This window comes from Hyperolius riggenbachi, chromosome 1 (genome assembly GCF_040937935.1).
Source record: "Hyperolius riggenbachi isolate aHypRig1 chromosome 1, aHypRig1.pri, whole genome shotgun sequence".
NCBI lineage: Eukaryota > Metazoa > Chordata > Amphibia > Anura > Hyperoliidae > Hyperolius > Hyperolius riggenbachi.
Window position 1 is genome coordinate 517,954,282 of NC_090646.1, and position 25,695 is coordinate 517,979,976.

At 44.1% G+C, this 25,695-nt stretch overlaps 1 protein-coding gene across 2 annotated transcripts in view; it reads left to right on the top strand.

Annotated features, from left to right (window-relative positions):
- Positions 1-25,695, top strand: part of HPD (4-hydroxyphenylpyruvate dioxygenase) — an 85,526-nt gene that overhangs the window by 43,783 nt on the left and 16,048 nt on the right. For both annotated transcript variants that reach the window (XM_068244901.1, XM_068244891.1), the window contains exons 9-11: positions 3,380-3,483; positions 11,786-11,863; positions 16,319-16,481. In XM_068244901.1, the coding sequence (XP_068101002.1) occupies positions 3,380-3,483; positions 11,786-11,863; positions 16,319-16,481 (345 nt within the window). The remainder of the gene's footprint in view (positions 1-3,379; positions 3,484-11,785; positions 11,864-16,318; positions 16,482-25,695) is intronic.

Consider the following 25,695-nt stretch of genomic DNA (forward strand, 5'->3'; position numbering starts at 1 on the left):
GTGCCATGTGAAATCTGGGTGCATGTACTGGATGTCATGTGGGTGCTGGGTGCAGGTGCTGGGTGTGACATGGGTGCGAATACTTGGAGCTATGCCTGTACTGGGTGTTGGCTACAGGTGGGTATTGGGCGTCACATGGGTGTTGAATGCAGATACTTTGGGTGCAGGTACTGGTTAAATGGGTGCTTGGAGCAGATAGTGGGGGCCTTGTGAAGGCTGTGTGCAGGTGTGAGTATTGGGTGCAATGTCAGGCCTGGGTGCAGGTACTTGAGGTCATGTGAGCATGAGTACTAAGTGCCAGCTATGGGGGGAAGAGGTGGATGCTGGGAGAAGTAGAGGTCAGTGTGCAGGAACCAGGACGGGGGTCATTGGGGGTGCTGGGGGAGGGAGAGGTCAGTTTAGGTGCTGGAGGAGGTCACTGTGGGTGCTGCTGGGGACAGGAAAGGTACTGCTGGGGACAGGAGGGGTGCTGCTGGGGGAGGAAAAAGTCAATGTAGGTTTTGGGGGAGGTAAGGGATCAGTGTGGGTGCAGGGGAGGCAGGATCACTGCAGTGCCAATGCTGTGGAGGGAGGGGTGATTATGGGTCCTAGGTGGAGGGAGAGGTCCCTGTGGCTGCAAGGTTGAGGGAGAGGTCACTGTGGATGCTGGGGGAGGGAAAGATCACGGCTGTCAGAGAGACACTATCTTACCTGCTCCCACACAGCTGTGGGAATGGTTACACTAGGATTCCTGTATGGCACCTCCTTACTCCAAAGTGTCCCAGATGGGGAGGAGCTTTCTGTGGGTGTGGGCAGGGCTTCTCATGGGAAATGGCGGATCTTATCGCAGACGGAGGTAGAGCTTCATTTTTACAGCCAAAGGGGCCTTTTTATGGGAATTTAAAGAGGGGGTGCTTTGGCACTGCTGCTGTCTGCTTTTATCTGCATGGGGAAAACATGGGAACGAATGGGAGCGATTTTTAAAAAAAACGCTAATCAATCGCAAAATGCTCAGAAAAGCACTGCTGGTGTGAATGGGTCCTAAGGGCTTGCTGCAGGGCCGCACAACTCAGCACACAAGTGAACCCCCCCCTTTTCTGCCCACCAACAGAGATTTCTGTTAGTGGGCTGTGATCACTCCCAGGATGTTTATTTTTTTATAAATATTTCTTTTTTTTTTTTTTTTTTTTTACAATAAATGTTGCTATTTTTTTTTGTATTTTCTATCCCTCCCTCCCCCTCCCAGCTAATTACAGCGATTGTCTGTCATAAGCTTCAGCCTATGACAGCGGATCGCTTCTCTGCCTACAGAGGGGTAAGCCATGTCACATGGCTGTCCTCAGTACAGCGCTGCCATAGATCGCAGCGTTGTACCATGTAAATAGACGGCGGTTTTGCCGTTTAACAGTCTCCTAGCGGCGATCGCATGGGATGGAACTGTGGTCAAAGTCATTTTCTAAAATTCACACAAGTTATACTTTATCACCACTGAAAGGACCACCATCACGAAAATCATAAAATGTAAAATACATGTAAACGCAGAGCCATGATTTACTTTTCTCCTATGTTGGTGTAGGCAGTAGAAATCTGACAACCCATCTCATGGGGGGATTCTCAGGGTTTTCTTTATTTTCAAAAGCACTTAGTGAATGGCAGTTGCTCCATCCAACTGCCAAAAAAGTGTGAAGCGCGCAGGGAGGCTGGCCAGCAGGGCCGGCCTTAGGCTTCACAGCGCCCTGAGCGAAACCTGATTTTTGTGCCCCCCCCCTTTATCCTCTTCCCATGTGCATATACACACACACACGCACATATACACACACACAGGCCCATATGCAATTCACCTTTTCTCCTGAGATATCTCCTAGGACAGTGGTTCCCAACCTTTTTGACGTTGTGACACATCACGCCAAATGCTCAGATCTCTGTGACACGTCACATATGTATAATAGAAAAAATACTATTAATAACCATGAATGAATGGAAAGAGTGCATTATCCTGAATAAACTTAAAAAATGAGGCTAAAACCTTTCAGGAATAATAATAAAAACAATCAGTGGGACAGTTAGCCGCCTCCCCCCCCCCATTTAGAATGATAGCACAGCACTGACAATTTGCACCACGCGTTATAGCCGCAGTGCGCCCCCCCCAAACTCAGTATAGGTAGGTAGCCAGGTATAGGTGCTTCCAGTATAGGATCTCATGTCTAGGTGCCCTCAATATAGGTTGTGAAGCATAGTAGGTGTCCCCAGTATAGGAAGTCAGTTGAAGGTCTCCATCCCCTCATAGATAGCCAGGTGTAGGTGCCTCCAGTATAGGTAGCCAGCTATAGGTGCCCTCAGTATAAGAAAGCAGGAATAGGTGCCCTCAGTATAGGCAACCAGCTATAGGCGCCCCCTTGGAAGCTTGCGCCCTGAGCGACCGCTCCGGTCGTTCATATCAAAGGCCGGCTCTGCTGGCCAGCATTTTTGTATAAATATTTTTCAGATAGTGTCTTTATAAAGAATGAAGGCCATGCTGAGAATCCCCAATGAAGCGATGGACTAGCCCAAAACCTGTCGGTTCTGTCAGATCTCTACTTACTGTAAGTAACAGCAACATAGGAGAAAAGTAATTTATAGCTTATTTTCCTCTGGGAGAAACATACTTATTTGTAAGTGTTTACATATATTTTACATTTTACATTTTTTGTCATGATAGTAGTCCTTGAAATAAAAAAAAATGATATACTAGTAATATCTGAATATATTTTCAGGCTTTATTTTTATTTTTTTTACTGGAAACTGAAAGCTTATCTTAAAATGTATTATGCTAATGTTTATGAATACTATTTCCCTCTCCCATACCCTTTAGATTGCAAGCTCGCAAGAGCAGGGCTCTCTCCCCCTTTTGTGCCTTGAAAATTATTATACATTTTATTTATCATGTTACTTTTATCACTGTCATTACCAATTCTGTATTTTGTATCATTTTTGTATTTTGTCACTAATGATGTATCTTGTATATTGGTGTACACCATTGTCTGTATTATTATGTACCCCATGTTCGTTTCTTACTTTGTACAGCGCCACGGAATATGTTGGCGCTTTATAAATCAATAATAATACTGATGTACCTGTGGCACTGCTTCTATTATCTGTGTTTCTCATTTGAGACTATGTTCTTTCATAGCGACTGAGTAATTTCCCATGATTCCTCAGTTTCCAAAATTATTTGTTGTCAATATTGCTGGACATGGGTACATTTTCCTCTTTTATTTGAATCTTTGTGTTATTCTGTATACTTCTTTGCCAAAGTATAACATGTATTGGCCAGGAATAGCGGTCAGTCTACCTCAGAAAGCTAGAATGCATCACTGCAGGGTTTTTTTTTTCTTATATTTAATCCTTTCTATCCCCCCAGTATGGTGACACAACTCACACTCTGGTGGAGAATTTGGACTATAAAGGCATTTTTCTTCCAGGATTTCAGCCTCCGCTGTTTCTTGATCCCCTGCTGCCCAAACTGTAAGTGACTGTGTGATCAGTAAATAATTATGCAGATGTAAAGGTTCAATGAAATAATGTGAGAAGACAGGAATCAAATTACAAAGGTTTATTATTTATGAATGTTGCGATGACGATAGATGTGGCTGGAGGCAGTCAAGTAGCAATTGGGGGTGCAGAGATTGCGACCATATTGGGGCCCCTGGACCAGAGGGGTCCATCAAGGACTCTCTTTTACCCGTATTAACTCTTCATTGGTGCTTTGCTGACAATTATCACTTCTATATGTTCTTTGAAAACTGTATCAGTAATCCTATTCCCCTGCTTACATCTCTCCGCAGCTGTCAGGCTATGCTGCTCCTTATCAGTTATGTGTAGAGAGCTTAAGAGTCCCAATGTAAAACTTGTATTGGAGCCCATAGCTCCTTGGCTACAGCACTGGATGGGGGTGACACTGGGTGCTAGAGGGGACAAGTCGCCTTACAGTAACAGATACAGTTTTGTTCAAAATGATTCAACTTCCACTGAAATTGAGTGTTTCGGCCAGTATGACATTGATTTTGATCATTTCAGTCATCTTGTTTACAAATAAATCAAAGAGGCACTTGTAAGTCAGACAAATATAACATAACATTTATAATGAAATAACCACAAATGTTTTTTCTGTGCTCACATCATTATTAGTTTTATTCAACCACCAAGTGACATTCATTCTTAGTATAACATCCTTTTCCAGTTATAACAGCTTTTAAACGTGAAGCATAGCTTGACACAAGTGTCTTGCAGTGATCTACGGGTATCTTAGCCCATTCTTCATGGGCAAAAGCCTCCAGGTCAGTCACATTCTTAGGCTTGCGCGCTGCAACTGCTTTCTTTAAGTCCCACCAGAGGTTCTCAATCGGATTTAAGTCTGGTGACTGCGATGGCCACTCCAAAATGTTCCAGCCTTTAATCTGCAACCATGCTCTAGTGGACTTGGAGGTATGCTTGGGATCATTGTCCTGTTGAAAGGTCCAATGTCTCCCAAGCCTCAGGTTTGTGACGGACTGCATCACATTTTCATCCACTATCTCCTGGTACTGAAGAGAATTCATGGTACCTTGCACACGCTGAAGCTTCCCTGTACCTGCAGAAGCAAAACAGTCCCAAAGCATGATTGACCCCCCCCCCCTCCCCGCCATGCTTCACAGTAGGCAAGGTGTTCTTTTCTTCATAGGCCATGTTCTTCCTCATCCAAACATAGTGTTGATCCATGGGCCCAAACAGTTCTAATTTTGTTTCATCAGTCCACAGAACACTATCCCAAAACTTTTGTGATTTGTCCACATGACTTTTGGCATACTGCAGTCGACTCTTCTTATTCTTTGGAGACAGCAAGGTGGTGCACCTGGGAGTTCTGGCATGGAGGCCTTCATTACGCAGTGTGCGCCTTATTGTCTAAACTGAAACTTCAGTACCCGCATCTGACAATTTTTTTTTCAGTTCCTCAGCAGTCACACAGGGACTTTTCTCCACTTTGCGCTTCAGGTAGTGCACAGCAGTCAAAGTCAGCATCTTCTTACTGCCATGACTAGGTAGCGTTTCAACAGTGCCCTTTGCCTTGAATTTGCGAATAATGCTTCCTATGGTGTCTCTTGGTATGTTTAACATCTTTGCAATCTCCTTATAGCCATTGCCCTTCCTGTGAAGAGAAATCACCTCTTCTCTTGTCTTCCTGGACCATTCTCTTGACTTCACCATGTTTGTAAACACACCAGTATATGTTTAGAAGGAGATGAGTATCACAGTCATTTTAAATCTGCCTAATTGGTGCTTATTATGCTTGATTGCTGCTCGTTAACATCCACAGGTGTTTTCAATACCTGATTGAAAACACTTGAATTAACCTCTGTTCTTAAAGGGGAACTTCAGCCTAAACAAACATACTGTCATTAAGTTACATTAGTTATGTTAATTAGAATAGATAGGTAATATAATTTTTTACCCACCCTGTTTTAAAAGAGCAGGCAAATGTTTGTGATTCATGGGGGCTGCTGTCTTTGTCATGGGGGCAGCCATCTTTTTGGTTGAAAGGAAGTGACAAGGAGCAGGAGACACAGTTCCAACTCTCCTCTGTCCTGATAACCCCTCCCAGCTGCACACGCTAGGCTTCAAATGTCAAATTCAAAATGTCAAAAAAATTTTTTGCACCAAAACAGCAGAACGAGAGCAACAACTTCAGAAATCCCATCATGCTTTGCACAGCATCAGGGGAAAAAAGCCCAGGCAGTTTTCTACTGTGCAGCTAAAAATGAGACTTGGATAAGAGAAACAAAGTTCTGATGCTGTGATACTGTTCAAGAAACACCAGGCCTTTTCAGTGCTGCTGAGTCGATTTTTAGTCCGGATGTTCACTTTAAGAGTGGTAGTCTTTAAGGGGTTGAATAATTTTGTCAATGAGGAAATCACACAAAAAAAAACATTTAATACTGTATTACAAAAACAATTCATGTCATTTTAGTTACAATACAATACAATACAATAACATTTCTATAGCGCTTTTCTCCCATAGGACTCAAAGCGCTTAGGCTCTCTCAGATTCAGTAATTAGTAGGATGAAGTATTCACACAACAAAAGTTATATTTCTGCAAATGCCAAACTGAACAGGTGGGTTTTCAGTCTGGATTTAAACACGTCCAGGGATGGAGCTGTCCTGATCTGTTGAGGTAAGGAGTTCCAAAACGTAGGGGCAGCATGACAGAAGGCTCTGGGACCAAAAGTTTCCAAGTGGACTCTGGGTATGACTAGATTATTAGAACCTGTTGATCTGAGAATGCGGGGATTGCTACGCAGCTGCAACATATCTTTCATGTATCCAGGGCCTAAATTATTCAGGGATTTAAATGTCAGTAGGCCGATCTTGAATAGGACCCTCCATTCTATAGGTAGCCAGTGAAGGGAGTGCAGGACTGGCGTTATGTGGCAGTGACGGGGTTGGTTGGTTAGCAGTCTGGCAGCAGTATTCTGTATCAGCTGTAGTCGGTACAAGACCTTTTTTGGAAGGCCAGTGTAGAGAGCATTGCAGTAGTCCAGTCGGGATGTGATGAAGGCGTGGACTAAGGTTGGCAGATCTTCTGGGGGTATGAGGTGCTTGATTTTTGCAATGTTCTTCAGGTGAAAATAGGATGATTTCACCACAGCAGAGATTTGAGTTCTGAAGTTTAAATCCCAATCAATTAGAACTCCCAGGCTACGCACATGATCAGAGCTGCGCAGATCCGTGCCTCCTATTCCCAGTGGTGAAGACTGCAAGTTAAGTTGTTTTGTTATCATGCTCTGCCCTCCTATCAGAAGGACTTCAGTTTTGTCTGCATTTAGTTTCAGCCAGTTGTCATTCATCCATTGCTGTAGTTCACGTAAGCAGGCGTTTATAGTTAGAGTTGGGTCTGTCACACCAGGCTTGAAGGAAAGATATAGTTGAGTGTCGTCTGCATAGCAGTGGTATGTCAGGCCATGTTTTTGGATTAGTTTTCCCAGCGGTAACATGTAAATCGTGAAAAGCAGGGGAGAGAGGATTGAGCCCTGGGGCACCCCATACCTAAGTGATACAGGGGTGGACAGGAAGGGCCCCATAGACACTTTTTGGGTTCTGCCACTCAAGAAGGATTGGAACCACTGAAGAACTATGCCATCAATGCCGCAGTATTCCTGTAGCCTGTTTATCAAGATGTCATGGTCAACTGTATCAAAGGCTGCAGAAAGGTCTAGCAGTATGAGGATGGAGCACTCTCCTCTGTCTCTTGCCATGAGCAGGTGGTTGCATATTTGGATGAGGGCCGTTTCAGTGCTGTGGTGTTTCCTGAAGCCAGACTGGAATGGGTCATAACTGTTGTTTTGTAGGATTTTGGCTTCTAGCTGGAGGTAAACAGCTTTTTCAATTAGCTTGCCCAGAAAGGGAAGGTTAGAGACAGGTCTGTAGCTGGTCATTGCATCTGGGTCCAGGGAGGGTTTTTTGAGGAGAGGCCTGATGATTGCTTCCTTCAGTAAAGCAGGAAATATCCCTGATTTTAAGGAACAGTTAACAATTTTTAGGAATACCGGTACGAACAGGTCGGGGCAGTTCAACATGAACTGTGTTGGGCCAGGATCTAGGTCACAGGTAGTTAGGCGGACGTGAAGGAGGATGCTTGATGTGACTTCTTCATCAATTTCTTTGAAGTTTGACCAAGGTGTTACATTGTCTCTGCTAATGGTCTTCGGCGCTATATTAGGCTCAGATGCTGTAAGTTGGATGTCGGACCTTATAGCGGAGACTTTGTCTGTGAAGAAATGGGCAAATTGGTCACAGAGGTCCTTTGAAGACTCGATGTTAAGTTTTTGACATGTCGGGTTGCAGAGTTTTTCCACTGTGCGGAACAGTTGGGCTGGTTTGTTAACTGCATTTGCAATCTCTTGTGATAGAAAGGATGATTTTTTTCCCGTGATTACCTTTTGGTAGCTCTTCAAGTGGAGGATTAAGGCATGTTTGTCTTCTGGGGATTGAGATTTGCGCCACAGTCTCTCAAGTTTTCGGCCTTGTCTTTTCAGCTTTTTTATAGCGTTATCAAACCACTGTGCATGATGGTGTGGAGTAAGATATTTGGTGCGCAGAGGAGCAATGGTCTCAAAGGTGGAGGACACACATTTGTTGTATTTAAACACCAGAGTATCAGGGTCCAAGCTGGAGTCAGTCAATTCATCAAAGCTAAGGTTATCTCGGATATGTTGAGGTGTTAGCCCTTTTAAGCGGCGATATTTTATTTGATTCTTGACCTGGTGTTTGACAGCTGGTATTGAGAGGGAGAAGTGGATAGTGTGATGGTCTGACCAGGCAACAGGATTAATTTCCACATTGGCTATTGACAGCCCAGTATGGAATATAAGGTCCAGAGTGTGGCCTTTCCTGTGAGTAGCAGAGCTGATTGATTGGAGGAAGCCCAGTTCATGTAAGGCACGAGGTAGCTCTATTCCAAGTTTTGAAGAGGAGTCATCCACCCATGTATTGAAATCTCCAAGAACAATCCATCTGGGGTGTTCCAGTGTTAGGTTGCATAGGAGGTCTACAAGTTCCTTAAGGAAGTCTGAGTGTTTTTCTGGTGGGCGGTAGATCAGCAATATGTTAATGTTTTTCTCAGCTGAAAGTTGCACCCCCAAGCATTCAAACGAGTTGGTAGGACCTACAGTAAGTGGTCTGATTTTCAAAGCTGATCTAAAGCAAAGTGCAACCCCTCCTCCCCTGCGTTCTTTCCTGTTGCAGTATATCACGGAATAGTTTGTTGGCACGGCAGCCTCCAGGGTGGGGCCAACAGGTTCAGAAAGCCAGGTTTCAGTCAGGCAGGCCAGATCAGAAGACTCTATTAGATCATGTATGATTGCTGTTTTGTTGTTTATCGATCTGACATTACAGAGGACAGCCTTGATGGGGCTACCCTGGGAGCTAGGGTCTGAGATTGATGACTCCAAGACAGAACAGTCTCCAGATGTGTGGCTGTCATCTCTGCTGGATTGTGCTGGAGCTATTAGGGTTGTTGGCTGGGTGTACTCTGCAGATTTTGTCACAGAGTTATTTTGGTTCTGCGGTGAAGAATATCTTTTCCCACGTCCTCTCGAGCCTCTCTTTGTCTTTCTGAAGATTCCAACAGACTTCAGTAGAATTATTGTGGATTTGTCAATTGGATAGATATTTCTTGGTTGGTATACAGCTAGAAGTCTCTCTGCTGAATATTGATGTTTACACATTAGGATGGACAAGAGACAGCTCAGGGCTCCTGCTGAGATAGGTCCTATTTAGAGTCAAGGTGTGAAGTTTGTCAGCTGTGGCTGGTATCCTGCAGAGATCAAAGGGCCTGTATAGACTGACTTGTCCTTACACAGAGATGTATGGATGGACAGCATGAATTTGAAAACACACAGTTCTTTGTTTAGGAATTTGAAGATATAATGTATAATATATGTAGAAAAATATAGTCTATTGAGCATAGATGCTGTAGATAATCGATGAAAGTTACTCACAGGATGGGATAGGGCAGGCACAAAGAGGCAGAAAGTCTTTAAGGTCTCAGGTCAATTCCAAGGAAGGTGTGCAGTGTTCAGCCGTGTGTGATACCAAGGAAGATCCAATCCAGCTTAAATCTTTGCCATCCCAAGTAATCCAGGTGTTCTGAAAGGTTATAGGTGTTGCTGGAGAAGTGCTACATTAGAATCCACTGAAATTTCGGTCCAGTCTTTTCATTAAGAGGTTTAAAGTAGCAGAAATGAGATGTAATGTCTGGAGCAGACTTAGAGAGCAGTAGCACCAGTCTGGGCGCGCTCAGTTGCTGTAAAAGTTGCATTTGGTTCTTTAAAAAGTCCTTGTAAGATTTCATTCTGAACACAATTACAAATGTACACTAAATTCCCTAAAACCCTTTACAGCATTGGGGGGTTGAATAATTTTGAAAACAACTGTAAGTCTAGGACAGAGGACTTTGGTGACAAAAGCCATAACATTGTAGATGTGAGAAGCAGAGAAGTCCTGATATGAGGTATAAAAACCTTAAACCACTCAATCTGATTTCACTATATTGTTTTAGCTGAAATATGAATACTGACAATACCCAGTTCTACAGGCAGGGCTGGACACTGCCCAGGGGTGTAATGGGGCACAGGGGCGCGATGGCATAGGGGGCTGCATTGGGGGGTGGGGGTTTGGCCCATGCAGAGTTGCGGTGGAGCTTTACAATTACTCACCTACATCCACATGCACTGCATATTTACTTCCTGGTCCTGGTGTCTCGCCACATGGTAACAGCCCCCCCTGTGCTGTAAGGGGTGCTGTTACTATTACCATACGATGAGGCACCAGGACAAGGAAGTAATTATGCAGCGCATGTGGATCCCAGTAGGTGAGTAATTGTAATAAAGCGCCACCACAACTCTGCATGCGTCCCCCCCGGCCTGCTCTCTGGCTATCAAATCGGGCACTCTGCCTACCTATACTGGGGGTTGGCTGCATCCAACTACCTAATATTGGGGGCTCCTATGGCTACTTATTTTAAGGTGGGGGGCTGTATCTGGCTAATTGATACTAGGGGCACCTCTAGCTAGCTCTATTGGGGGCTACATGATGCTGTAGGCACCTCTGGCTACCGCATTGCGGTATTCTATTGAATCTATTGGGGGGGGGGGGGGGGGGAATGTAATTTATAGACCCTCGCTTTGGGAGTTCTATAACCTAGAAAATGCCCTGATACTGACTGATCAATTTAGGCCAACGTACTTTAGCGTTGCCTTATTAAATAAGTCTTCAGTGTAGGTAATTCTGCTGTGGCGCATATATATATATACTGTGTATATGTATATATATATATATATATATATATATATATATATATATATATATATATATACATGTATGCATACAATATATCACCATTCTCTCAGTATGGAATTCACTCGTAGCTGTGTAAAAATGTGTAAGGATAGATTTTCTTATTTCCAGATTTCTTGAATACCAGTATATACAGTAAATCATTTTTTTTGTTACCATTTCGATCTTATACTGTACAGTATATTGTCTGTCGAATATCTATGCCTTTTTCTAGTTTCTGGATTTTTGAAGACCGCTGTATTTGCCTTTCTTCTTTAAAGGCAAGAGCACCACCTGCACATTCTCATTATGGAAATACTAGTATGACCGCATGTCACAATTACAAAGCTTTGAAATTTATAAGCTTGTTGCGTGCAGTCTGGTATTAGCCATGGAGAGAATTTGAAGACATACATTTGGCTGATACTAATCTATAGGGTAACACATCTGTAAATGCAGCACTAGGGTAACAGTGTTGATTTACTAACATTGGTGGACATTGGAAATCAAAAGTGATCTAACAAACTTGCAATGGATAAACTATATAAACTTAACTAATAATTACAAATTACCATTTATGGAAAAAAGTTTGCAATAAGTAAAGCACAATATGGGCTCCATACACCAACCAATGTGATTATATGATGACTGCAATCAGGCTTTGTAAAGGCATACACAGCCCGATTGCAGTAGTCATACAATGGTTCTTATATGGAGTTCAACTGCCCATATTGTGGTTTAATATATGCAGTTGTGTCCTGTGATGGAAAGGGGCCTGTTTCATACGTTTTAGAGGGGACAGCACTGCATTATTTCAGGTGATTTACACAGAAATAAACTATTGCAACTTTTTGCATAAATGGTCATATGTGATTATTATTTATTGTCTATTTTTATATACTTTTCTGTATACCTATCACTTGTCTAATTTTAATACTATGTTTGCTTATTTATAGACCAAGCTGCAAATTAAATTTTATTGACCATGTTGTTGGAAACCAGCCTGATCAGGAAATGGTCCCAGTTTCTGACTGGTAAATATGATATTGAAAATAAACAGGTTTATTTATAGATCAACCAGAATATGTGGATGGAGATGCTCAGGGGTGACCCAGGTAGGAATGTGCTTGCTTAGTAGAAGCAGCATAATAATGGATGGTTTTTCAGCCAGAGCAGAGGTTACAGGGGTGTAGCAATAGGAGTTGCAGAGGTTGCGACTGCATTGGGGCCCTTGGGCCAGAGGGGCCCCAATGGGCCACCCTTTAACTGCAGTATTAGCTCTCTATTGGTCCTGTGCTCATAATAATCACTTCTATAGATACTTTGAATAGTGGTAATCATTAACAAACTGCCCCCCCCACCCCCTTCTTGCACCTCTGACACTGTGGTTGCCATTGGCAGGTTTTGGTGCACTGTATCAATTATTATGTATAGAGTGCTAGGGGGCCCCATTGTACAACTTGAATTGGGGCACACAGCTCCTCAGTTATGCCACTGAGAGGTTACATGCTAGGAGACTAACTGGGCAGGCAACAAAGTGGTTAAGTGCTTATTACCTGTGCCCAGGGACGCATTTCTGGAAAGGCCACAGAGGCCCAGGCCTTGGGCAGCTGCAGACCAAGGAGGCACTTGGTCATGAAAAAGAGGTTCATACATATAAAAGAGGAGGCTGCAAATGGGGAGCAACACACGAAAAAGGGAAACTAATGTCCATGTGACCTGTTAAAGAAAGAGAGGGGCTGTACTCTATGGATACATATGAATGAGGGAGCTGCACAAGGAACGGGAGACACAACACATTTGGCCTAGGGGCAGAAAAAGTATAAATCTGGCTTTGCCTGTGCCAGCAGAATATAGCTGAACAGGTTGATGACTGCGTAAAGATAGTTATGTGCCATGTGACTGTTGTGTGTCAGTATAGTCACAGAAGTAGTTGACTCTCAGCTCTAGACCCAAATAATTCTGTGTAGACAGCCATTTCCAGCTGCTGCTTGTATCTGTAACCTCAGTTCAGCTCCTGTTTTAACATTAGGTTTAGTGCAGGTTGACAGTAAATACCCAAGTGATTACCAGTTACACAAAGCACTGACTTTAATTCCAGTCAGCAGATACATTGCCATTTACCTAATAGAATGGCAGATATCCGCCACTGAGTGCAGCAGACTTTAGACCCCGGAGCAGTACATTGTAGCCATACTACACAGGCCCTTCTGGAGAGTCTGAACTGAGCTTCCGTGTAGAATCATATAGTAGTTCTTTATTTGCTGTGCCTTGTTAATAACACTACTGTGTTTGGCTTGATTATTATTATTGTTATATAGTGCCAGCATCTTCCGTGGCGCTGTACAACAGCATTCAGCATATAACAATACAAGATAAACAACACAACAGTTAATACAAGACAAGAGTGGATTACAGCTGATGCATTGAACAAATTAACTACATATCTTTACACAGAGGTGGGAGGTATGCATACACAATACACATCTTTGTGAGGCAAAAAGGGTGAGAGCCCTGGCCAAAAGGCCTTACAGTCTAAAGGTTTAGGAGATAGAACAGTAGGTAAAGGGAAGCTGTGCATGGAATGGTAGAAATGGGGGTCAGCGGGCACTTAGTCTAGGTAGGAGAGTATGTTTGCCTAAAGAGGTGAATTTTCAGATTGTGCCTAAAAAGAGTAAGTGTGGGTGAGTGGCGGATGTGTTGAGGGAGTGTGTTCCAGAGGAGGAGAGAGGATCGAGAGAAGTCTTGTAAGCGGCAGTGAGAAGTGAGATGAGGTGACCAGAAAGGAAGACAGGAGAATATTGTTAGTAGAGCGGAGATTGCATGTAGGAGGGTATCTGGAAATAAGTTTATTTAGATAAGAAGGAGCTAGGTTGTGGAGAGCTTTGTTAGGCAAGAGTAAGGATTTTAAATTGTATCCTTTGTGTAAGTGGCAACCAGTGAAGGAACTGACAGAAGGGGATTGGCCTGGAGAAGTGGGAGGGAGGGGTGGATGAGTCAGGCAACAAAGTTCATAATGGACTGTAGTGGGCTAAACGGTTGGCAGGGAGGCCACAGAGCAGAGAGTTGCAATAGTCTAGTTGTGAAATAATCAGAGCATGCATCAGAAATTTGGTAGTGTCCTGTATAGTGTCCTGTGTGAGAAAAGGTCGGATACGGGAGATGTTTTTAGGTGGAGGTGACAAGAGGAGGATAGTTTGTCAATGTGTGGTTTGAATGAGAGACTTGAGTCCAGTATTACAGCTAGGCTGTGAACCTGGGGGACAGGTGTTGTAGAAGTGCCATCAACAGAAATAGTGATGTCAGGCAGGTGCTTTAAATTGTGAGGTGGGAAGATTACCATTTCAATCTTTCAGGACGTGAAGGAGGCGATTGCATTGAGACAGTCAGGGACACAAGCTGTTCAAGTATCCAAGTCAGGTGCTCTAGAGTGATCTAAATGTAGATCTGGGTATGGTCAGCGTATAGGCGATATTGGAAGCCAAAGGAACTGATGAGCTTACCAAGACCATATGTGCCGTTAGAGAAAAGGAGAGGTTCGAGCACTCAACTTTGGGGAACTCCAACAGTGAGGGGACGTGGAGAAGAGGTGATGCCGGAGTGAGCCACTCTGAAGGTCCTATCTGAGAGAAGGAGAGAGTGGTCCACTGTGTCAAAAGCAGAAGAGAGGTCTAGATGGATTAGAATAGAGTAGAGGCCTTTAGATTTTGCAGCTGCTAGGTCATTGGTTAGCAATGGGTAGAAGAAGAAGTGCACAGGACTGCCAGCCAGGGTCACTCCGGAGTGCTCAAAGCCCAAAGTAGTTCCAGCAACTGAAATGTTTGTACAGATAGAAGCGGCTGGGCACATCCAGTAAAAACAGACCTTTAATATAAATCCATTAAAATGCAGTACATGCGAGCAAAGCAGCAGTCAGCCAAGGAAAGAGAGGGGACAAGCATGAACAAGAAACGTCAACAGCTGTTTCGCACTCTCCACAGGAGCGCTTCCTCAGGTCGTTGGTTACTTTGAGTTGGGCAGTTTCGGGTGGGTGGCTGGGGCGTAATCCAGATTGGAGGTCATTAAACAGAGAATTAGCAGTGAGGTGACAGACTAAGTCGGTGTAGACATGGCCCCCCTTCTCTTTTAAAGCTCAAGTAGTTTGGAAGAAAAGGGGAGGAGAGAAATAGGGTGGTAGTTAGGCAGGGAAGAGGGGTTAAGAGAAGGTTTTTTTGAGTATAGGCGTTATGAGGAAGAAAAATTGAAGATGGAGGTTAAAGAGGAACTTCAGTGAAAATAATGTAATAAAAAAAGTGCTTCATTTTTACAATAATTATGTATAAATGATTTAGTCAGTGTTTGCTCATTGTAAAATCTTTCCTCTCCCAGATTCACATTCTGACATTTATTACATGGTGACATTGCTACTGTGGGCAGGTTATTTAGCTGTTTCTAGCTGTTCTGTCTGTTACAGACAGCTAATAACAGCTATTTCCTGTCTGTGAACATTGTTACATTGTAGCAGTTTGCCAGCAGTACCGCAGTATTCAGAGGTTCTTGTGGGAGGGGTTTCAGCACAAAATCAGTCACACAGCGCCCCCTGATGGTCTGTTTGTGAAAATCATTGAATTTCTCATGTAAAATGGGGTATCAGCTACTGATTGGGAAAAAGTTCAATTTTTGGTTGGAGTTTCTCTTTAAGACAGGTGAGATGTTAGAGGATAATTGAGTAATGAGGTGAGTAGGCATGAGGTCAAGGGGGCATGTAGTGGGACGTGATTTAAAGATAAGAGAAGAGACAGTGAGTTCAGATAGTGGTAAGAAGATTGTTAGGGAGGATGTAAGGCTTTGGGTATGTTTTGAAAGAGAAAGCCATTTTCAGATGTTGGTGATTTTATCATTAAAGAAAGATACACGCGACAAAGTCCTCGGTTAAGATGCAGGGAGTGGGAGGTGGAAGTGGGGACCAGGGGAGGGAGTTCAATGTAGCGAAGAGTAGTTTAGGGTTGTGGGACGGTGAGGAGATAAGTGAGGAGAAGTATGACTGTTTGGCTGCTGTGAGGGCCTGTTTGAATGTATTTAAAGCCTCTTTGTAACTTTGGAAGTGCTCAGGCAAGTAATTTTTTTCGCCAGCACGGTACCGTTTAGCTATCTGGGAGTGGCATTTCAGTAGTTTGATCTCCTTGTTAAGACAGGGTTGTCGAAGGGTCCGGCGTCAGTAGACCGTGGTGGAGGGCGTCACGAAGTCAATGGCTAAAGTTAGGGTGTTGTTATAATGAGCAGGTGCTAGCTCTGGGTCAGTTTGATTATCCTCACATCCTCATTTTCCCCTTTTTAGGATCTTTCTAAATTACATTTATTTATGCTTTTTATGTATTGTATTTTGGCCTCCTTTCTATACCATCTCACTTGCTTATCACTGTCAGATCTTATTTATGGGATTCCGTATTGTTGATATCTCAAACTCTTGGTCAATGAAAAAAAAATATATTACTACTGTGTTTTTGTAGGTATCAAAATGCACTGTTGTTTCATCGCTTCTGGTCTGTGGATGACAAACAGCTCCACACAGAGTTCAGTGCCCTCCGCTCTATAGTGGTTGCCAACTATGAGGAGACTATCAAGATGCCTCTAAATGAGCCAGCACCAGGCAAAAGAAAATCCCAGATCCAGGTACCCTTCTAACGTCTTTCTTTGTCCTATAACTGTGCCAGGCTAGGTCATCAGTAGGAATGATCAAGGAAAGGCAAATAATTCCGGGTTTATGCAAATTTTAGGTTAATTTTATGCACAGTTCTGCAGCATGAACATAAACGAATCAAATGCCACAACATTTCATTGGTCTGTGTTCAAACAGCTAAGATAAAAAAAACTTGGAAGATCCAACCTGCAACATGCAAGCTATAACTAGCGTTTCATTAAAGGACAACTGGAGAGGGAGGAATATGGAAGCTGCCATATATATTTCCTTGTAAACAATACACATTGCCTGGTGTCCTGCTGATTCTCTGCCTCTAATACTTTTAGCCATAGCCCCTGAACAAGCATGCAGATCAGATGTTTCTGACTGAAGTCTGACTGGATTAGCCATATGCTTGTTTCGGATGTGTGATTCAGACTCTACTGCAGCCAAAGAGGACTGCCAGGCTGTAATGATTTACACATGCAGATCGCTATTGTGATAAGAAAGGAAGAGGAGATCAATTGCAAGGAAATACTGAGTTCTACACAAAACAATTGAAAGTGAATAAACATATTCATTTACAAGAGTGTCATATACATACATACATATACACACACAACAATATGCATACAAATGTACACTCAGAAACATACGGTGCACCAACTGAACCACCCTGAATAACTAAACCAATATATACAATAAAAAAATATGCAAGAGCGCGATCGCACAATATACAGGCTGGCAATACACAGGAAAAAGGATCACATTATATATACACATTGGCAAATATGCAGCTGCAATTATTAGGTAAGGCCCAGTGCACACCAAAACCGCTAGCAGATCCACAAAACGCTAGCGGTTTTTGGAGCTGATTTCAGAGCGATTCTAGGTATGTTTAGAGACATTTCTAAACATACCTAGCGGTTTTGGGTGAGTTTTTGTGTAGCAGATTACACATATTGTTACAGTAAAAGCTGTTACTGAACAGCTTCTGTAACAAAAACGCCTGGCAAACCACTCTGAAGTAGCGTTTTTCAGAGCGGTTTGCGTTTTTCCTATACTTTACATTGAGGACGAAACGCTTCCGAAAACCGCAAACGTGCAGCAGGACGCGCGTTTGCGGCTTGGCAAAAACCTAAAACCGCCGGTGTGCACTATCCCATTGCAATACATTAGCCAAGCGTTTTTACAGGCGGATGCGACCGGCGGATCGCTCCAAAAACCGCTCGGTGTACACTGGGCCTAATACCATATTTGCCGCTGCATAAGACATACTTTTTCTCCCCCCAAAAATGTGGAGAAAAAGTCCCTGTATCTTATACAGCGAATGCAGGGAATCCCAGACTTACAAACGCCCGCCTATACGAACCGCCGACCAGTCACCACGTTGGGGATTCCCTGCCTCGGCTATTCCTGCGTGTCCTACGTGTTCACCCCCTGCCTCCGCTCCCTCCCCTGTGTCGCTGCTCCCCCATGTATATGTATCAAGTGTAGCGGCTGCTGGCTTACCTAACCAATGGTGTCTGCGGAGATCACAGATCTCTCCTGTCCCGTGCGGCTTCCCCTAGTGATGACTTGTGCTGATGACGCAAGCTGTTCACTCCCCCTGAGTCACGCGGAAGTGAAGCGGTCTGTGATCCCCTTGGGGACTATGGATTAGGTAAGCCAGCCGCCACTTCACTTGATACATATACACGGAGGTAGCGGAGACACAGGGGAGGGAGCAGAGGCAAGGGGGGAAAAAGGACACACTGGAGACAGAAGGGGACACCAATTGGTGGAGAACAGCAGCCCAATCTACACGATACGATTCTTTGTACGATTTGATTACGATTCTATTTACGATTCGATTAAATCCGACATGTCCGATCGGGATTCGATTCGATTCAGTTCGATTTGCAATTGCAAAACAATGGCAAATCGAATTGCATCAAATCAAATCCCGATCGGATATGTCTGATTTAATTGAATTGTAAATCGAATCGTAATCGAATCGTACAGAGAATCGTATCGTGTAGATTGGGCAAGTACAGTATGTACAGGAACCTAGAAGCAAAATCAGCACACAGAAGAATCATCAGACAGGCCAAGATAAACAATCTTTCGACAAACAGTAGAAGATAAAGATAGTCAGGCAGGCAGGAGATCAGTTACTAAGGAATCAGATACAAGAGCAGGGTACAGGCTACTGGAAAGAGGTACCGACAGCGAGAATCCCAAGCAATCTAGCAAAATGATCTAGCAATACCCTTATGCCAGAAGCAGCCTTAAAGGGAATCTGAAGTGAAAATAAACTTATGATATAATGATTTGTATATATAGTACAGCTAAGAAATAGAACATTAGTAGCACAGATATGAGCCTCATATTGTTTTTCAGTCCAGGAAGAGTTAAGAAACTTCAGTTATCTATGCAAAAGAGCTTCTCTGAGCTCTCTGACCCAACTTGGGTCAGCTACAGTACTGTTTTCTAAAGCACTTATGTCAACCTGTCTCTCACTGTTTCTTGTTTGTTTAAGGTTTTTCTGCCAGAAAGTTCAAAGGGTCATTAGCTCTGATCTGTTTCATCATTTAAAATAGAGTGTACTTTGTAAACTGCAAATATTAGAGAATTATGCAATGTTATAGGAAAAAAAGCTATATAACTGAAAATAAAAATACGAGATTTTTTTTTTGCTAATAAAGTTCTGTAAATTATCCATACTACATACAATTCATTATATCATCATTTTATTTTTTTGCTTCAGTATCACTTTAAATTGGAACTTTAGAGAAAAATGACATCATGAATAAAATTGCTTATTTTTTTACAATATTAATTTATAGATTATTTACTCAGTGTTTGCCCATTGTAAAATCTTTCCTCTCCCTGATTTACATTCTGAGATTTATCATTGGTGGCGACATATTTAGTTCTGCCAGGTGATCTGCACGGAATGTTAGTTATTGAGAGTTCTATACACAGAGGGAGATTTTGCTTACTTGGTAGTTGGAAAAAGCCGTTCTTTCCCACAATGCAACAAGGTTCACTAACAACAGTCAGGACCAGGGTCCTGACAGACTGTGGGAGGTGTTTCACCACAATATCAGCCATATAGACTATCCTGCTGATCTATTTGAGAAAAAGGGAAAGATTTCTCATGGAAAAGGGGTTATCAGCTACTGATTGGAATGAAGCACAACGGTCAGGTGACAGTTCAGAAAAGTCTCCGCGGCTCAATTTTCAGGTGATGGGAGGAACTGCAGTTTCCAGTACAACAAGGAGAGACACCTAGCATAATTGCAGAAGTCCATACAAAGTGCCTAATTCCACCACCAGCAGGAACATAAAGGCAACTTTCCATATGTATCAATGGCAGCACGATAGGGTTAAGTCCCGCCCACTTCACTCCATAGGACAACTGATGTATAAATTAATTCCCTATAGCACCCCCCCCTTAGTCTTTTTTTTGTCCTCGTAATCACCTCACCCCATGGACGTGCGATTAAGAAGATATCACCTATAAAGATCTGCTTCCTACCTTCCAGCAGGTTCAGCCTCTCCTGCTGATGATCCCTGCCTGCAACTAAATGACGCTGGCTGGAGATATAACCACTGCTGGCCGTGGTTGTAAGGTTGGTGCTGCAATGCTTATCACCGCCTGTTATAATTATGGTCAGGTTACAAGTTTTCTTGTAGAGCAGTGCCTCCCTATATAGATTACCTCTGGCTTGGGTTGGTCGTGCGCTGTGGCGCTTCAGAGCGGTATGGAGGCGGCAGGCTAGTAGCTTCCGCGCGGCTGAGCGTGCGTTTCAGACTGGTCCGAACGCTTCCGGAAGGCTTCCGGAATTAGGTCGTCACGCAGACGTCATTTCCGCGTGCCCCAGCTATTGCCTGATTGGGCGATAGCCGCTGAGGCGCTGATGCGCCGCCCCCCTGTGCAGCTATTGGTGCTAATAGCCTTGGTGGCTAATTTAAGCCGGCTTGACTGCCCACGCTGGTTGCAGTCAGAGCATGGACTGACAGCGAGTGGACATCTGCAGCAACACTACCTCTTGCAGCGGAGGCGGCTGACAAGCCTGTCAAGACTATTGAAGGAGGTATGATGGCACCCTTTTATTGTTCCTAGCATGTCAATTTCTGCTACAAGCATAAGTTTTCCACTGATTCTTAGTAGTGTTTATCTTTTTCTCACAGCAGGTTTGCTGTGACCATGGAGGCACTGTTACCTGACACTGACCAGGGCAATGGCCTGAGGTAGGAAGCAGTATGTAAGTGGCCAAATACAGGGTATAAAAGAGAGCTATATTAATTGGATCTTGTTGTCGTTACAGACTGATCCAAGAGCAAGTACTGGAGCTGGATCAAGTGGAAGTGTATGAGGGACCGTCATATATATACTCACCTAAAAGAAGGTCACCTTCGAAGAGAAGGACGCATTCACGTTCCCGCTCCCGTTCTCGCTCCCGTTCTCGCTCCAAGAGACGTTCCTCACAGAGGAGTGATAGAAGCAGATTACCTAGGCACAGGAGCTCACGATCAAGCTCAAGGAAAAAGTGCTGGGCCTGTGGCAGAGATGTCATGCCCGGGAAATTAGTATGTAGAGGGTGTTTTGAATCCATGGCCAGAGAGCCAGAGCCACCCAGAGACATATCGGCTATGATAAAACAAGCAGTACAAGAATCCATGCAACAGTACATTGCATCTTTACCAACCCCTACACAACAGGATAATACGTGACGAACTTAGCACCAATACAGACGGTGATCTAGACCAACCTTCGGTAGGATTCGACTTTGCATTGGTACAACCTTATATAACTTCAGTGAGAGAAGCTATGGAGTGGCAGTAAGAGGAATCACCTACCACGTCTTCGCAATCTCAAAGGGAATACTATGCTCATCTTAATAAGAATGTGAAAACATTTCCGTTTATAGATAAGATCCAGGAGATCATACTGGAGGAATGGAAGAAAGTTGATAAGAAACCGTCTATGGCTAACAAATTTAACAAGATGTACCCACTAGAAATAAAGAAGACTGAAGTACTTGACGAACCTCCCAGAGTGGATGCATCTGTCATGAATCTGGCGAAACACGTGACACTACCTCGAGAGAACGCAACCTCCTTTGCAGATCCATTAGACAGGAAAATTGATGCAGAGTTAAAGAAGTCATACACATACTCAGGCAGCGCCTGTAAGCCAGCAGTGGCACTCACGGCAGTAGCGGAGGCATTAAAAACCTGGACGGTTAACATTGAGGAAGCCATCAGGTCTGAAGCAGACAAAGACACAATTATAGCCACTCTAGACGATTTCAAGCTAACCGCAGACTTTATTGCTGAAGCTTCGGTAGATATACTGCGATGTTCCTCGAGGTCGATGCTTAGTTCAGTGGTATCCAAGAGAGCACTTTGGTTGAAACATTGGTCGGCCGACCAGGGATCAAAACAGGAATGATGTAGGATACCTTACGATGGAAAAAATCTATTTGGAAAGGAAATGGAGACTGCCATTACCAGAGTAACAGGAGGCAAATCGGGGATGATTCCCCAGGATCATAGGAATAAGAGACCAGCTACAACTCAGAGACCCACTTATCAACAGGGTAGATACAGAACGGCGACAGGCTTCAGATCAACTGGTGGATTCAAACGCAATTGGCAGAGTTCTCAGTCAACACTCCAGAGATTTAATAAGCAGAAAAAAACCTGCCAAGGACCAAATCAACAGAAGACTTTTTGATGGTCAAGCCGCCCAGACACTACCAGTAGGAGGGAGGCTACAGGCCTTTGCAGCAGTCTGGGCGGCAAGCATCAAGGATCCCTGGGTGCTTCGAACAGTGGAAAGCGGTCATCGCTGGAAGTTTACCTCCAAACCAAGACACATATTCGCGACAACCAAGATTCCAACAAATCAGGAAAAGATGCAGGTTCTGACGGAGTACATACAGGAGCTACTCAACAAAAGGGCAATTATAGAGGTACCTCAGAAACAAAGAGGCAAGGGGGTCTACTTCCCTTTATTCTTTGTCAAAAAGAAGACAGGGGACCTCCGACCTGTCATGGACCTCAGAAGACTGAACAGACATATAAGACTAAAGAGGTTCAAAATGGAGACACTGCAGACAATGACAAAAGTTTTTCTCAAAGACGACTGGGCCCTTTCAGTAGACTTGGAGGACGCCTATCTCCATATAATGATACATCCACATTACCAGAAATTCCTCAGATTTGCCATAGGAAGTCATCACTATTAGTTTCGCTGTCTACCATTCGGTATTTGTACCGCCCCAAGGACATTCTCAAAGATTTTGCTAGCGTTAGTCGAGACGTTGAGGATAGATAGTCTCAGGTTATTCCACTACCTCGACGACTTACTACTTCTGGAGCAGGACAGACAGCAGATCTTAAAGCACAGACAGATACTACTAAACCAACTGGAAAAGTTTGGATGGAAGATCAATCTAAGAAAGAGTCAGTTGTCACCATCCAGAGAGATTGTGTTTCTAGGAGCAATATTCCGGACGCAAGAAAATTCGATAGGTCTTCCATTAGAGAAACAGGAAAAACTAATACAGAAGGTACGGAATACAATCTGTGCATCAACACTGACGGCAACCCAGACTCTGAGCCTAATAGGCACATTAACCTCGACAATCCCTATGATCAGGTGGGCCCAATGGCACTCCAGGGAATTGCAAGTAGGATTTCTGGCACAGAGGCACAGCAAAAATCTATCACAACAAATTGTAATTTCACAGCCCATGAGGAACAGCTTGTACTGGTGGACCATACGGGAGAACCTGGCCAATCCATTACAAATCTTCCCACCTTCTCCGACCATAATTACTACAGATGCCAGTCGGAGAGGGTGGGGAGGTTACCTTCTAGAAAAAGTAGTTCAAGGAAAATGGAGCCATCAGGAGGTAGACCTCCCAGTGAACATGCTAGAGATCAGAGCAGCGCAACTGGTGCTGAAGAAATTCATACACCTAGTGAAGGGGAAATACGTTCTATTACGCATGGACAACAGAACAGCGGTGGCCTATGTCAACAGACAGGGCGGGACAAGGTCCAGGAGGCTGTTACAGGAAGTTGCCCCTATATTTCAACTAGCAGAACAACATCTTCTCCATCTCACGGCTACATACATGCCGGGTATAGAGAATACAGAGGCGGACTATCTGAGCAGACATCATCTCGACAACAACGAGTGGTCACTGAACGAGGTCATATTTCAGCAAATATGCAACAAGATAGGTATGCCAGAGATAGATCTAATGGCAACAATAAAGAACTCAAAGTGCAAGACATATATGTCCAGATGGTGAGCCAGGGGTGCGATAGCAACAGATGCACTACTGTCGGAGTGGAAAATACAACCTAGGATACGTGTTTCCCCTGATTCCTCTCATCCATCGACTACTGCTGAGACTCCTAAGGGAACAAGTTACGCTAATAGCGATCATTCCCTTTTGGCCCAGACGGCCGTGGTTCCCACTGTTATGGCACTTGAGCATGAGGCAACCCATGAGACTACCGAATTACCCCAACCTTCTACATCAGGGTCCAATTCAACACCCCAATCCAGACAAATTGCAATTAACAGTGTGGATATTGAGAGGAAAAAACTGGAAGCCTTAGGATTCTCTGAGTCGGTAGTAAAGACTATCCTGAAGGCCCGGAAACCATCTACTAAAATATCCTATGAAAGAATTTGGACTCGTTTTATAACATTCTCGAATAAACTGCGGACTGATCCTCTAAAGCCACAAGTAAAGGAGATACTACAGTTTCTACAAACCGGATTAGATAAAGACCTAGGGTATCACTCATTAAAAGTTCAAGTGTCAGCCTTGTCAGCACTAACAGATACTAGATGGGCTCTACACCCTCTAGTAATACAATTTCTGAGGGGAGTTATGAAACAAAAGCCTCCTAGAAAGACATTTTTCCCAAAATGGGATCTACCCCTTGTGTTAGAGGTCATATCTCAACCACCATTCACACCTACCACGGATTGTAACATACTTCATCTAACCTACAAGACAGCATTTCTAGTGGCCATTTCGTCCGCTAGACGTGTATCGGAGCTGCAGGCCTTGAGCTCCGAGGAGCCTTATTTAATGTTCTTTCCGGACAGGGTTGTCTTGAGGCCAATCCAACAGTTTATCCCGAAAGTAGCATCCCTTTATCACTTCAATCAGGACTGGACTCTTCCCACACTATGGAATGAGGATAATGGAGTAACACACCCCCTGGATGTAGGTGCCACTTTACAGGAATATGTTTCTAGAACAACATCTATGAGGAAAACAGAGAGACTCTTCATTATAGTCACCGGCTACAGGAAAGGGCTACCAGCATCGTCCAGAACGATAGCTGGGTGGCCAGTTAAAACTTTATGAGCGGGCGGCCGCTTCCGGATTCCCCCATGCGCCGCTCTCCTTCATGAAGTACTATCTCCTCCTATAACAGCAGCGCGTCTTGCGTCTGCTGTAAGGAGGGAAGGAGGCGGGGCAGCGGTTCCCATGGTAGCAGCGATGCATATCGCCGCTACAGGAAGCCGCTGCCCCGCCTCCTTCCCTCCTTACAGCAGACGCAAGACGCGCTGCTCTTATAGGAGGAGATAGTACTTCATCATGCATGAAGGAGAGCGGCGCATGGGGGAATCCGGAAGCGGCCGCCCGCCCGCACATAAGGTAACAGAAGCGGCGGCACCACCTACGCATACTGGGCACTATACTAGCCATGCTGGGGCACTATACTAGCTATAGCTGGGCACTATACTAGCCATGCTGGGCACTATACTAGCCATGCTGGGGCACTATACTAGCCATGCTGGGCACTATACTAGCCATGCTGGGCACTATACTAGCCATGCTGGGGCACTATACTAGCCATGCTGGGGCACTATACTAGCCATGCTGGGCACTATACTAGCCATGCTGGGTACTATACTAGCCATGCTGGGCACTATACTAGCCATGCTGGGCACTATACTAGCCATGCTGGGGCACTATACTAGCCATGCTGGGCACTATACTAGCCATGCTGGGGCACTATACTAGCCATGCTGGGCACTATACTAGCCATGCTGGGCACTATACTAGCCATGCTGGGGCACTATACTAGCCATGCTGGGCACTATACTAGCCATGCTGGGGCACTATACTAGCCATGCTGGGGCACTATACTAGCCATGCTGGGGCACTATACTAG